The 15,834-nt window shown below is 35.0% G+C and overlaps 2 protein-coding genes across 2 annotated transcripts; both read left to right on the forward strand.

Annotated features, from left to right (window-relative positions):
- Nucleotides 1–4,036, forward strand: LOC143149642 (uncharacterized). The gene is made up of 6 exons (XM_076317212.1): nucleotides 1–18; nucleotides 829–961; nucleotides 1,231–1,524; nucleotides 1,756–2,023; nucleotides 2,484–2,753; nucleotides 3,559–4,036. The coding sequence occupies exons 1-6, from the start codon at nucleotides 1–3 to the stop codon at nucleotides 4,034–4,036; spliced, it is 1,461 nt and encodes a 486-aa protein (XP_076173327.1).
- A 4,252-nt stretch (nucleotides 4,037–8,288) lies between these two features.
- Nucleotides 8,289–11,258, forward strand: LOC143149544 (uncharacterized). The gene is made up of 3 exons (XM_076317043.1): nucleotides 8,289–8,300; nucleotides 10,250–10,337; nucleotides 10,780–11,258. Exons 1-3 carry the CDS (start codon nucleotides 8,289–8,291, stop codon nucleotides 11,256–11,258), a joined length of 579 nt encoding a protein of 192 aa, XP_076173158.1.
- Nucleotides 11,259–15,834: the final 4,576 nt, after the last annotated feature.

Below are 15,834 nucleotides of genomic sequence, written 5' to 3' on the forward strand. Positions count from 1 at the left end.
ATGGTTCATTTAAAAGAGGTATTTGAAATGTATTCATTTCCACACAATGTGATTTTTTTAGATGGTACTAAAAGATTCAAACTGTGTAAAATATTATACTTTTGAATTTTTAGAAATATCGGTTACCGTTGTGCTTGTGAAACAAGTTACTATTAACTTCTCTTGATTATCAAGAATCTGGTCTATTCGAAGACTCGGTATTGTGACTTTCCCTTGCAGCTATGTTGCACCGATCGAGAGATGCAATTCCATATAAATGCATACGGTACAAAATAGTACGTGCTCGAAGTTGTTCCGCATCAAGTTCTGCCCTATTAGATAATCCTGTAGTCTTGAACATTGCACATTCGTGTCATTCATAGTATATGTTTTAATACAGTCATTAAAGTAGTTTGACTCTCTTTAAACTTAAATTTTCAGTACGAGTATAATAATATAAAATCTGTAACTAGATTTTACTGGTTTGTAAATTTCTAGGTGTAATGCTTCCTATTGGTGTTAATGTTTGTATCACTAAAATGAATCAAAACATCTTTAGTTTAATTTCTTATTTAACTTTTTTTTTCAGAAATTCTCGAATTCGACAAATTACACAAAATTAATATCCTCTCTTTTTTTATTATGTCATATACGTATTTACTACACTTAATGATAGATAGTCTATGTTTTCATGTACTTTTGTAATTAACGAAAATAATATTTCAATTAATCATTGCAAATATTTTACTCCCTTTATGTGACTATTCGGACGTAAGTATAGATACTTTAAGAATAAGAATCAAAAATGATTAAAAAAGGAAGTGATAGTGTTGATGTTGTGTTTTATAGGTGTTGCTGCTAATAGCACTTCCAATGTGCATAGCGCAATTCACAATACAAGGACCTAGTGACGGGAATCGAGTGGCCCAGGGTTTAAAAGTAGATGACGAAAAAGGACTCGAGTTTATAAGTAAAACAGATAATCAACTAATACTGTTACATCGAAAATAAAATTTACATTGAACATAAGATTTACATTCATCTATTTTAAATAATTACTTTTGTCACGAATTTCGAGCGATACTCCAATCTCACAATTTTTTAAATCATTCGCGTACTAATTTGTGGTTTACCAGCACACATGCTTTAACGCGTTTTAACGTAGTTACTATACATCTGGAAAATCAAATTAATTTACGTGAAATTCAATCTTAACTGTATCGTATACAATTTTTTATTTTCCAGACACACCAAGTAGTGGCCAATCCAGTATTCAAGGTGCTACCGATGGTCAATCAAATTATCAGATCCAGGGTGCTACCGATGACCATTCGAATTTTCAGATTCAGGGTGCCACCGACGGCCATTCGAATTTTCAGATTCAAGGCGCCAGAGATGACGGAGGAAATTATTACCAACAAAGTGTTCCTGAAACATTCAATGTACAAGGGCCAGCGGAAGGGAACGTTCAAGCAGGGTACATTCAGGGTACCTACGACAGCATTCCGTCTTCTGAGAAGTCCCTTCAATACAACGATCCCAGTGGTAAATAACCATGTATATCGTGTTGTTATTCAACATCAAGTATAGAACGTGTGAGTGTATGTGGGTGGGCGTGAATAATACTTTATAATCGTTACAATATGTATTGCAAATACGACAAACAATGTGTACTATATTATTTTGTACTATCGGTTCCAAAAAGTCTTAGAAGTGTTGCAGCTCGACAATGAATCCAAACGACAATCAAATTGAAATGAAATTGTTTTTCGAAAGGTTTGAGGGTAAATTGGAGATCGTACGAACGCCATCAACGACCAGAACCACAACCGGCACCACAATATTCGGCTCCACAATCATTACCCTACCGGGAACGGGCACATGCGCGGCCGCAACCACAACCACAACCCCAACCACAACCAGTGCCACGACAACCTTCGCTACCACCAGCAAGGCCTTTCAATGACGCGCCTTCACACATCAAGCAACTCCTCCAATTTCAAAACCAACTTCCGTACACGAACATCATTCCCGAGCCCTACAGGTGATTCGCCTAAATCTTTCTCCTTCAACCGTTTATAAGTAACGATTCCCCCTATTGCTTGTTACTTTCACTATTTTTTCTCCATTTTCCAACTTAACAGCACAGGTAATGCTGATTTGCTGGTATAGCGTACTTTCTCTACGTTTATTCTTATTTTACGACGTTTGTGAGAAAGCAAGTCGGATTGATAAAATCTCTAAATCTCGTATGGTTAATGATCGCCATCATTACGTGTCCTGAATACTTCAGTTTTTGTAAAGGTTTCTATGCACGGTTATCGTGACATATAGTTTCGATATTAGAGTTTATTACCATATTGTGATACTAGAGTTTCAGAGATAAATAAAATAGACACGCTGTAAAAATATACGAGAACGCAGTGTCTTATGAGTAAGGTTTAAGGTTCGTTTCGTGAAACACGAGAACTCTCGTGATACATTCGTAATACGTTCACTCGTAGGTACGAGAATCTGATAGCAACGCAATCTGGGAAACAGCAACAACCTCAGTATCAAAACGTAGAACAGGAAGTGTTCACTCCGGAGCCACGACGTCCTCCTCCACGTGGTAAACAACATGGTCCACCTAGGCACAGGCGACAAACGCGACAACAACCACCAGTCGAACCTCCGATTAAATACAACACCAATACACCGCCTCTTAGGGTTCAGGAAGCATTGAAACTCCAGGCACAAGCTCCGTACACCAACATAATTCCTGAACAGTACAGGTAAACTTGATACCGTATCTTTGCTTTTTAACTGCTGCTATTCATTAGTGATTATATTTATTATTCATTGACAATTTCGTACAATGATAGATATTGAAGTTCACTGATTCATGGAATGTACATTTGAAATAATTTGTTTCAGAAATCTTGGTACATCTAAGTTGTACGTTTCTAAAGAATAGATATAAAAGAAAAATACGTTTGTGTTGTTTTAATTAAGTTCAATGCTTGTTAAATGGTATTTTTTATCTAAATAACTAAATTATGTGTACATAATGGAAAATAGAGTGATCGTTGTAAACTTTCAGTATAATTTATGATTCTTGAGAAAGATCTGAAGGAATAGGTCGAAATATTGAAAATAATACTAAAGTGGTACTTAACATAATAAATAAAAACATAATATTATATTTTTGTATTAAGTGTATATTTAGTTGATCGAAGGGTCAGTATATTTCACCTATGTGTTTCGTTGGGATTATTTCTACGTACAACAATTCTTCAATGACTTTTCAAGGTTATTGCTAAAAGAAGTTTACAAACAGCTCTCATGTGGCACAAAAGTTGATTCTTCATTTGCTGAATTTGTTGCACTTATCTGTAATGTTTTCTTAAACTTGCTAGTTTCAATTTATTTAACAATTACTCCTAATTACCATACAATTTCGAATAAAAAAGATACTCTAAGTTTCCATTTACTTGCTATTATTCTCTATAAAATTCGATATTGAGTTAAACACTTTAATTTTATACATCCAATCGAGTTTAAATACCGATAAACGTGCTAAAAAATTACAATTTTTAGATTCAACGTTGAAGCAGCTGCACAGGAACAATTGCAACAGGTCCGTGCTCATTATCAAAAATTAGCTGCAGAAGCGGCACATCCCAGACAGAAAAGGCAAGCTCAGCATCCACAACTGCAACAACGACCATCGGCTCCGGTGGAACCTCAGCCTCACTACTCGACCAATAATGTTCCAGGCTTTATTCAGGAGTTAATAAAGTTACAATCTCAAATTCCCTACAATATCTTGCCCAATCAGGTCACCATTCGTCCCGAGAAGCCATACGTGCCTCAGCCCGTTCAAGCTGCTGCACCTGCCCAACAAGTGCAGTATCAAGATCCGGCGCAGTATCAAGGTCAACCGAAAGGATATCAAGATCAACCGAGTGGATACAATCAGGTGTACGCCAATCAGGCTCAGCAATCCCAATATCAGCAGTATCTTCAGGGACAGTCTGGGAACGGAATTCGTCCTGTTACCGAGAATCAATACTAAAGACTGTCGTGAATGCACTAATTTCTTTCTTAATTGAACGTTTTATTTCGTTATCGATTGATCAGGCCACGTGCATTAATATTTTCACGTGGTGTGTTAGATGAAACATAGTTGCAAGATAAGTACATAGTTTTGTTAAGAGTTAATTCCATCGGACAGATATCATAGAGCCATAGAGAGTCAATTGTTTAACAAGCATGGACAATTCGTTGAATGGAAATTGATTTTGTTGTTACATCTTTAATCATAAATTTAATTCTTTATTAAATAAATGCATCGAAATTATGTACTTTATTATATTACTCACTGTAAGTTTCGCGGTAGTAGCATTTACTAATGTAATCGATGCAATTTTAATTTCGTTAGTTTTTAGCTTGAAAGAGCATAATTTCTGTTGTGACAATATTTTTATCAACATGCGGTTCGTTTTCTGTGACAGAAGATTGCGGAGAAATTGTTACTTTCGCTGCCAATGTTTTCTAATGCTGTCTCAAGTATTCGCACATTCACGTATTTTATTTTACTCGAATGATTTACTTAACGAAATATCACGATAATTATTTTCAATTGCATTTTCCTTTAATATTGGAGGATATCTATTTTCGAATTGATTCAACGCTTGAAAATACATTTGGAGATGTTCGAAGAAAAAATTCAGGATTTCGGAAGTTAAATAATTAGGTAATTGGAAATAATTAACATTGGCAGGAAAAGTTATGAATTCGTTGATAAAACTTATCATTTATCGTCTACTTTCGAAGAGCACTTGGACTTTTAATCATAAAGTAATATTTATTTCGACAAGTTATACTGTTTTCTATTTTGTTACATAGTTGTCGGCGATAGCGGCTTTTCCCTCTTAATGTTATTATGCCATTCAAGCAGTGGAACAGAATATTTGTATAATTCTGAAACAGTACGCTATTACACCAAATTTAACATCAGCACGTAATCGTACTACTTTCATACAAATTAGAATTTGTTCTTCAATATTCTATCTCCGATGATTCACAAATATTTTTCATAGGCTTGATACATTTTGTATAAACACGCTTCTTCTACGTATAAGGGCGAAAAGTTCATTAAAATTTTCATCGAACGTATTCTTGTTAAATACCAGACATATTATAATTTTGTTAATATGAAAGTCTAACATGTTGACATTTACCTCGATCACTTCCTGCGTTTAAAGATGGCAGAAATCTACTAAATTTGAAGGCCTAGACGACATTGTGAAGTGCAATATAGAGAACGTGTCGTTACAACAAAAGCAGTTTAATGCTTCGGGAATTTGTACGTATCGAGGTCGTGGTAAAACGTAAATACATATTCGTGAATGGCTCAACGAGACGAAATATACGAACGAAAGAAGCGCGCCATTTTGTTCGTGACGTTTATGGATTCTTCGTATCGTCCCTCGACACATGCGCAGTCTTTTGAGAGGACGGATTCGTGTTTAAATACAATGGGCGTTTACTCGATAAACTCGTTTGTTTTTATAGTTTTTACACTTTTATATTTTATCACTAGAATATCTGTCACTTAAAGATAATTAATTACATCCAACGCGCAAATGAGAAGCTCGCAACGGAAGTGGGTCAAGTTTACCGGCGTAGCTTTTAAATTAAGTCGTGGCTAAACCTAAGGATCAATATTATGTAATTACGTATTAATAAAATTAATGGCGATGACACGCAATAACTATATCCCGTAACAATTCGTAATAGAGTTTAAAAATTACTTATAAAGTAAACACGTAAACACGTTTAACGTAATCGTCAGTGTACCGTGCACGTCCCGGAGTTCGTTAAAGAAATTGCATTTGGTTGAACTACATTGCACAAAGCATCGATTCATTCTAAACACGATTAACTTTCGCTCGGAGATTTTCTCCGAGTTAATCGTTGGAACAGGTTAACAGCTTAGAAAATTGCCTTCGCTATTTTGACACCACGTTGGCCTGCAACAATGTATTTAGAAATTAACATCTTAAACGTTTTACAGTATCGGCGATATTAACTAATAATACGAAGTATCAAGTTTCGAAGCGTGCAACGAGAAATAGAACGGAGAACGTGGAACTACATTAAGGTCAACTGTTGCGCTGTTTGTTCTTGCGAGCGAAGCGTACACGCACCGGTTAAATCGGTGGCTTTTTATAGAATGTAAAGTGTCTCGGCGAAAACGGTGCACTTTGAGCGAGATATTAATGCGATCGACTTGAGAATACGGAAGTGACCGGTGTATGTGCTTCCTGCAACGATTGGCTGTACCGTTACGTGACTAGAAATACGTGTTTTAGCTGCATTCAGCCATCGACTCGTGATTTATATTTGCATCGATATCAGTTTTCGATCCATTAAACAAAACTTTATCAAGTCTACGCGTAACTCTTCTTTCCACACTACTTGCATAAAATCAAATTTCAACTTTATAATATTCCGATCAATCTTTCACTACCGCGATATGTAGATACCGGTAGCCGACAAGGTTTATGACATGATTTAAGAACTGAAGTTCGATAAGGCGAACGGAACACGAACAGGACTATGCATTGGAAATTGCAGTCCCTGCAATGGAAATTGCAGTGGGACTATTTACTGCAAATTCTATTTAGAAGGAAGATATTTTTGAAGATGTTACATTTTAAGAGTGACAAAATTGAAATTTGCGATAATAAAACACGATAACGAAATCATAAATTTCAAACTTTTATTCTTGGTTATTTTAATAATATTAAAAAGAGAAATTTTCTTTCCACTCACTAAGTACTATCGAATATTACCTATATCTAATAAAAATAGATGCTAGTTAACGAGATTCATTGCGAACGAGTCGATGATTTAATAAATCGATAACAATGAAGCAATGATCGGTGAATTCTCGATTGATCGATTATTTCAAAAGCCATCATTAACCTTGAGAGATTACCTTGCGTGAAATGAAGTCTTACACCAATTTCGATTTCGAGATCACAGTCAAATATCGTTGTCTCAATAAATTTCAAGTTGCATATTTCTTTGTTAATCATAATCAAAGGTAAAAGTTGATCGAACGATTTTCACGTAACTCTAAATCAACTTCTGATATAACACATATTTGAGAAAAGTGGTTCTGGTTTCTATATCGCGTGAAAAGGACTTTGTTGGGAAAGTTCGCTAAATGGATGTAGATCTGTTTTAGCTCAAAGAGTGATACCGGGAATAATACCATTGAAACATGTTACTACATTTTCATATTCGTCGCCAGAAATTTATTGTTGCATCAATAATATACGTATTATAAGTATTCCCTTATACAGGATATAAAACATGATAAACAAACTTCTAAATTGAATCGGGTTATACTGAGGACTTTGAAGTGTAATAAACTCTTTTCGAAATAATGTAACGTTATTTTTACAATATTAAATTTTAAGATACTTATCGATTATGTTTTGTGAAAGAAATAAGTACTTATAATCATTAGTAAAATGTAATTCTGAAAACAACTTTTTATTTTCAATAGTAATTACCTTATTTACTCTTTCTCTATATTTGGACACTTTCTGCAGTACCAGTTTCTCAAAAATTTATTTTTTTTATGTTCATACAAATTATTGACATACAAGTTACGTAAAATGTATATTTCGACAGTGTTATTAATAATATGTACAGTATCGTAACAATAATATGCCCAAAGTCTTTGAAAACAACGTTAAAAAATATATTTCACGCACCTTATTCGTTCATTGTCACTGTATAAATTAAAGTAAATTTTACATCAACGAAAAACAAACAAAGTCGGAAAAATTGAGAAAGTGGAGAAGGTAGTGATAGAAATTTAACGAAGAGCGACAGCTTCTTTATAATTGTAATATTAAATTAACATCTGTGAGGAAAAATAACGTTAGTTTTATTCCTGAAACACTTTTCAAACACGATACTTATCGAAACATGATTGACACTTTAAATTAGTCATAATATAAAATCGAACTGCCGTGCCCGGGTTTTCTAGTGCATACTAATAACTTGATCACTTCCTGGGTAGCAACGACTGAAACGTTGCATTCCTTGAATACAGGGCGCGTTACGTGACGAACGGGCAGGGGACCTATGCGTTAAAAGAAAAAATCAGTCGAAACCGACCAACCGTGAAAGTTAGTGGTTGGCCGAACCATTTACCCTGGAAACGCTCGCCCATATAGAAGTGCGTCGCGACGCGGCCGCCAGTTTCGTCCAGCTACCATCCCGAAGTCACCTACACCTTCGTCATGAAGTTCCTCGTGAGTACAAGTCGATTTTGTATTTTCTCACCTTTCAATCGAATCACTGTTTCATTTTATTCTCTCGAGTAATGATATTGCAATTGAAATCCTTAACTGATTTTAATTGTATTTTACTTTACATTTATTGTGTCTTTAACGAAGAATCTTTTGCATTCGGAAGCTAGACCTTGTGAAATATATTCGAAACGGATGATCCTTTCGTTGTTCACGTTTGAAGCTGGAGGAGTTCCTTTTTGTTGATAAAGTGAAAATTGAATGGAAATTGAACAGTGTTTTCGAATGAAATCGGTTTTGATAATTGTATGATTTATCTACAAGTGTTGAGAAGCTGTTGACGAATTTATGAATTGACCTTCTGTCAGAATTTCATTTGTTCTGTAAATAAAGTAAGGATTTATAAATTTAAATGTACAAATTAATGAAGATTCAATTATTTATTAGATTTTGTGTTTTTTTATGGTATTTTTTTTAATTTTTTTATGTAACGTCTCTTTACGAATAGAAGGGCACGTATCTTTATAAATATTAATTTAAGAGTTGTGTTTATTAACGTAAAATTTATTTTTTCATCGATAGCTCCTCTTTTTCTTTATTAGAGAAGTCGAAAAGGTTATTAAAGATTAATATACTTTAAGAGTGCGTTCACAATATTATTTGCAAAATTATCAATGAAAAATATTTCCATTCACAGTTTTAATTACGCATGCATGGTTCTGAATAGTAAATATACCTATAATTGCCACAATATCGTGAAACACTTATGTCTATAGTTTTCATGTTTTCTTTACGCGTAAAAATATTAAAGAATACTTTATATCGTTACAAAAAGTAACTTTGTAAATTGTCTGTAACGTTTTTCTTAAAATATTTCCTTTAAATTATTTTAAACTTTGGATGCAAATTAGGTCTGTGTATTGATGCAAAGCAACAATTAAAAATGAGAGACGTTCGATGCAATTTCTCACATAAGTGCAACATACACATGTACCATGATAAATGATTAGAAAGTTCTAATAGTATATTGATGTACAAGTTCGAGTAAAATTCATGCTGTTCGATTAGCCGCGATGGGAATCTTTTAACACAGTTTCGATCTAGATTGTTATATGTGTAGTTGGTTTCTGTTATCGCTAGTGTTAAATCGCATTAGCGTTTGAAAGGTGTGTACGTATCAAATGCTTTCATCCTTTCCCTTCGTGAGAACTAGCTTCGATCGTGTCGTTTCGAGCACGTATGTAAGTATGTTATGTGCAATGGTGTGCAACGTGAGAAATCGGTGTACTGCATTATCTAGCTTTCTCAATCGAGATCGATTTTTATATTACCACGTGGAGATTTTATGCTTACGTATGTTCACGATATTTAAAGTCAATTACTTTACTTATACGCACGTATGCATAAAACCTTATTTTAGTGTCGGAGAAATCGTACTGCCACGATAAAACGATACGGGAATAAAGTGGGTCAAGTTAGAGAGCGATGTTTTACTGTTTTGTATAATTAAGGTTTGTATTTTATTATATCCGTTAAAATCGAGAAAGTAGAACAAGTTTGAAGTTTTATAGAAAATCTAAGAAATGTATTTTGAACATTTGATAGATTATGGAAATAAATCTGTATAATTATGGAGTATATTTAAGTTGCTAAATTTTGTAACGATTACAGATAAAATCGAGCCTCTCTAACTGAATACTTCGAGGAAGTGGTAGGGATAGTTATCGCGACAGTTACAGAGGTTGAAATCACGACATGGAGAATAGCTATTGTATTTAATTAACATTTTTTATTTCAGAATGAAATTAATTGCTACTTCTGTTTCGCACACGAATTTACTGAATACTTATTTAACATATTTGGTTAGAATATTGTTTGAATTAAAGGTCGTCTAATTTAGTTCATGAATAAGAGAAGCATTATGATGTATTAATAAGTATAATGAATTTTAGGTTTTGGTATTAGCTGTGGTGCCTATTTATGCCACTAGCGATGTGTTTGGCGATCTTTTGGGACAAGAGTTTCAATATGCAACTATTGGTAAAGTATATTCTCTTTTTTAAAATTCATTTAGATACCCATGTTGCGCATTACCAATGAATAACTTTCCAAGTGAAAATTACTCGTAATTGGAAAATTGGTAATTACAAATCCATTTTCTTTTATATCTATTTAAAAAAACAAAGACATGGGTGAATATGAGTAATTTAAACTTTTAACATATTCATAAATTAGAAGACATTCTTTTTTCAATAGTTTTCAACAATTTTCAATTTTTGTCAATTTTTCTCACCTTATTATTTTATACCTTTCATATTTTAATGTGGATCCAAATATGCGAATTATTTTACGGTTAAGTAAGATAAGAAATGGTAACTCTATAATCTCAATGTGATAAAAATGCATTTTCTTAGTTTCTAATATCTGATCCTATACCTTCCAATTAAACCTTCGAAGACAAACCGAGTTTTTGGATTTTCAGACCACGTCCGCGAGAAAAGGCAGCCTCAGAAGTACAGTTCATTGAATCAAGCTCCGGCACACGTACAGCAGATTCTGCAAGCACAGAATACACATACACCTCTGGTCCCCATTCCGCAACAACCACTTCCGAACTTTGGGTCTCCTCAGTCTGCACAGAACTCGCAATACCGGCCGCAACCTGTGCAGAACCCGCAATACCGGCCGCTGCCCGCATTTGGACCAGGGGGCCAGCTACCGAATTACAAGAAACCGATCTTCCCTCAACAACAGCAGCAGCAGCCGCAACCACAGCAGCCACAGTACCGCCCTCTTCCGAATTATGCTCAGCAAATTATTCAGCAAACTGCCAATAAAGCCCCCCAGCAACCCAATCAACCGATCTACAACGTACCGCGACAGCAGCAATCCTCGAAACTGCCAGCCCACATTCAACAGTTACTACAGTACCAAAGTAACTTGGGTAACGCGATTCCTTAAGGAGCGTAGTGAAATACTTTTCGAGGTGTCTTCGAATTCCTTTTCGCCAACTTCGTCTAAAACGCTGTTCGTTTTCACATATTAATCGATACTGAAGAGCATTTTCACGTTGGGTTGTAATTAACGAAATTCTGGGGAGGATGATTTGTTATTTTTTATTTTAACGAAACTCGCGACTGAACAATTTGAGTAGACGTTCATTGGAAAAGTAGAATCTTCGTTTGAATGATATCTTTGGGATTTTTTACGGGAAGCTCTACACGGGAAAAATTAAGTTTTGTAGATTGTAATCCATGTTCGTTGAAGTAACAACGATTATTAATTTCGCGTAAATTAAGGATAGATTTAATGATCCGAGAAGGTGAATTGTAATAGTATAAGCGAAAATACCACTTGCAGTATGTATGTAACTTATAATCTTAATTTCAATAAGGAAAGGCTAAAGAGGTGTAAAGAGGAAAATAAATACTTTTGTTTTACTTGATGAAACTGTTTTAGAAATATTTCCAATTAATTAAACTCTGGACTCCTGAATGATTACCTTTATAATTTTAAAAAGTAAAAATTCAGCATCGAAAAACAATAAGAAACAATACGAATATATAACTCACCTCTCTTTGTTTTCGACTTGTAGACATTTTTGTATATAAGTCACTCGTTTCTCTTAATTTTCATATTAGGTGCTGAAAGTATTCACTTTAAGTATGTATCCCTTATACTTTTTCATAGATTTTTGTCAACGTTCAAAAAACCTAAATACTTTTAATTCGTTAACCATCTACTTAATGGCAACCTATTTCAACATTGTCGATGAGTAATTCATAAACAATCGATTTTAGAATATTTCACATGAAATAATACAACGCAAGAACAAACAGTGCGTTTCGTGATATAATTTGAAGATATTTGAGACGTTTAAAAATTTACCAAATTTTCAAAAATCCCAATACTATTGCCTCTCGTGTTCGCTTCGCTGTTCGATGAATTCTGATCAGTGGTCTCTGAACCGAACTTCGTTGTCGATCCGTGATGTTTCACTGTCGATCGATGAACAGTGTTCATCATCGGGAAGAAAATTAATTTGCTCGACCACGACGAAGGGGTTGAAGATGGTACGACGTTACGTCAAATTACGTCGTTAAACGCGCTGCTCGGCACGTTAAGCGCACTCAATTCGTCACTCGAGAAATCAAGGTATCATCGCACCGATGAATCCGCACAAGGGGCGTTTCTACCGTTCCGGGACGTGACAGGGTAGACAGCAACCCCCTTGCCTTACCCCTCATCATCGCGACAATCCACACGATGCAGTCTCTGGCATAGAACAGCCCTAAACTGCGCCCGTACCGCAGTCACACCACCCAGTCCCGAGTTTTACCTCTGTGCATGCGTTGAATACATCCCCTGGATGGACTCACCGACAAACAGGGAAGAGGATTAGCGAGTCCATTAAAGTCGCGGACTCTATTATCCAGAGGGCACGGCCACGGTGACATCAACCGCCCGTCAGTGGCGTAGAAACGTGGCTTTTTATCTTGGAAACAGAGCTGCAATCTTTTCCTCTTCTTTTCGAAATGTATACGCACGTTTTCTTCCGCTTGGTAGTACAGTTTATACGTTTAACTGCACGGCGGGTAATAAACACGCCGTTAATTCGTAATGTTGTAAAGCATCGACGAGTAGAATTGTATATAATGTCTTCTTGTGTCGTGTTATAATTCAAAATCTAAAAATAAAGTTACAGAAAATTGAGACAATTTTGTGAACTTTGTGCAATAATCGCCTCGATGTAACAGAAATATGTAATTATGGATGACAATTACTGTATAAGAAAATTGATACTTCTTTAAATAATGTATTTTCGTAAAAAGAAGAACACAAAATGCGAGGGTAAATAATACATGTAACGAGTGAAATCGATATGGCTAATGTATCTAGAATCGAAGCATTTCACGAATCTAAGGCAGAAATACATTGAACTAAAATTCTGTAATTAAAATAGAGTCGATTTACTTTTTTCAATCGTGATGAAACTATGGTACCATGTAACACCAAAAAAGTTGAGAAACTCATATTTTTCTCTTACGTTTATCCGTATCAATATTTAAGAACAAATTACCAATTAGTATTCCTACTCTTTATAGTAGATATTCTTCTATATCTAGATATTCTAGATATTCTATTCTAGATATTCTAGATATTCTATTCTAGATATTCTAGATATTATATTCTAGATATTTTTCTATACCTAGATATTCTATTCTAGATATTTTTCTATCTAGATATTCTAGATATTCTATTCTAGATATTCTATTCTAGATATTCTAGATATTTTTCTATACCTAGATATTCTATTCTAGATATTTTTCTATACCTAGATATTCTATTCTAGATATTCTTCTATCTAGATATTCTAGATATTCTATTCTAGATATTCTTCTACATCTAGAAAACAGAAACACACTCAAGTATACTCTAAAACATCGACCAAATTTTTCAAAACTGTTAGACAAGAAAATTCTAATCCTGCATCTGTTTCTAATGTGTTTCACTCACAACACAACACCTTTCGATAATTACCATCTTATTGAACGTCTAACCCTCGGTGTAATTACCACGAAACGCAAATTAAAGCTTCACCCCTGTACGACGAACGATAGAGATCGACAAGCACGTCTTCTGGCTCTCTATCGAGCGATTCTTTTTTCAAAAATCGACGCCATTGGCAGGCTGGCGGGGCGAGGGGTCACGGAGGCAAATTACAAAGGGAGGATTACCGGCAGCTGGGCTACCAGGCAACCATCTCTCTTCTAGGTCTCACTCGCGAACCATCCACGTCGCTGGAGAGCCCTTTGTCCTTCGACGCATTGGTAACATAATTATCGGAGTTATAGCAAGCCAAAACCCAATCCACATCTGAAGGGGTCGCATGTGACGTCCGGTTATGAGCCGATACTGCGCGTGCTACGTGTACCTACGTCCCAACTATGGATTTGCAATACGCATCGACTAATTAACAAATGATTGTTAGCGGTACAGGAACAACTATACAAGTTAAATGTATCAAGCTGGTCTATAAATCATTTTTAGTATATATTTCTTGGTTTTTAATTTACGCGCATAATTTACCAAAATGAAATTTCGACCAACAGAATCAATGATCATATCGCGTTAATTATCAAAGCGAGCAAACCGCGTGAACGCATTTTGTGTGCTTAATTACGAGGCTAATGTAACATATCTGAGCTCGAAGCAAACTTAGTATTCCGTGGTTTCGTAACCGCGTGATTTGCCGTAATCACAGTGTTACATTTTTACAATGTCGAAACGCAAAGACACGCAGATCGATCCGAATCATTCGTTCATTGTTCAGCCCGTAAATGTCGGTCTGACGAAATGTGAAAGGAATTACCAGCGCAAATCCGCGAATTATCGACTGATAAATTACCGCGGATAATGATACCCAACAATAAGTCGCTGGGAAATTCTGTGAAAATTGTACAAGACGAAAACAGAGACGAGTATACGCAGAGAATGGTAGGTACGTTCTCAAACCTGCATAAAATTTACCACCTCGTTGCAACGTGCGATAATGGGAGAATAAATGCAGTTAAATTATACGTGCTCGTTGCCTTTAGTAATACAGAAATTCTTTCTAATAAGCATGCATTTTAAACACCAGGCACTGAACTTTCAGGGAAATTTGTTAACTATACAAATTGGCAAGCATAGAAAATTCCAAAGAATTTTACCTAAGCTACATTTATAGTTTATATTAAATATTTCGAAGAAGTTTATTCTAAATTTGTGACGTATTCTTTATATTACGAATGTACGAAGCTTTTCAAATTTCAAAAGCTTAAGGTGATTTTAGCGATGAAATTAATACACCAAGGTATCTTCATAGGTGTTTACTATATTATTTTATATAGCTTTAAAAGTTTAACAAACGCCTCTAGTCTTTTTACCAATTTCCAATTTTAATTTATCGAAATACTTTTCATGTATAATTTCATGTATAATATTTTTGATAAAAAATACTCTTTTGAACGATAACGTTCGTGTATTTCTAGCGCTGAGCCTGTCACACTTTTTGCATATATAATCATAATAAGAGAATGCAGAATTCATACGAGCGTTATTTTCATTAATAATACAGTATAATCCGTTGATATTAGTGTTTGAAGAGAAGGTTGAGAAGGATTGGTGTCTGAATTAAGTCCACAAATCTAGCGGATTTGACGAACTAATATTGTTGTTCAATTTTTCCCTTGAGAAGCTAAGTTAATAACTTTCATAACAAGATGTAGAAAGAGCGTGTGAAACGGGTTGTGGTTTGCCAGAGTGTTCCAATAATTGCACTTAATCCTTGGGGTGGCGGCACGCGGCTACCAATCGCACACAAATCCGTGTTAACCCTCTCTCGTTCCAGCTTTCTCTCGCTATAGTCTTAGTCCAAGTTCAAGGTTCGCTTGTCTAAAATTTTCACTATATTTAAACTTTCCTTAACTTTCGAAACGTTCAAATGAATATAAATCTATCCTGAGTCTACGAAACGATTATTAAAAATATTTAT

Source organism: Ptiloglossa arizonensis, chromosome 7, assembly GCF_051014685.1.
Source record: "Ptiloglossa arizonensis isolate GNS036 chromosome 7, iyPtiAriz1_principal, whole genome shotgun sequence".
Lineage (NCBI taxonomy): Eukaryota > Metazoa > Arthropoda > Insecta > Hymenoptera > Colletidae > Ptiloglossa > Ptiloglossa arizonensis.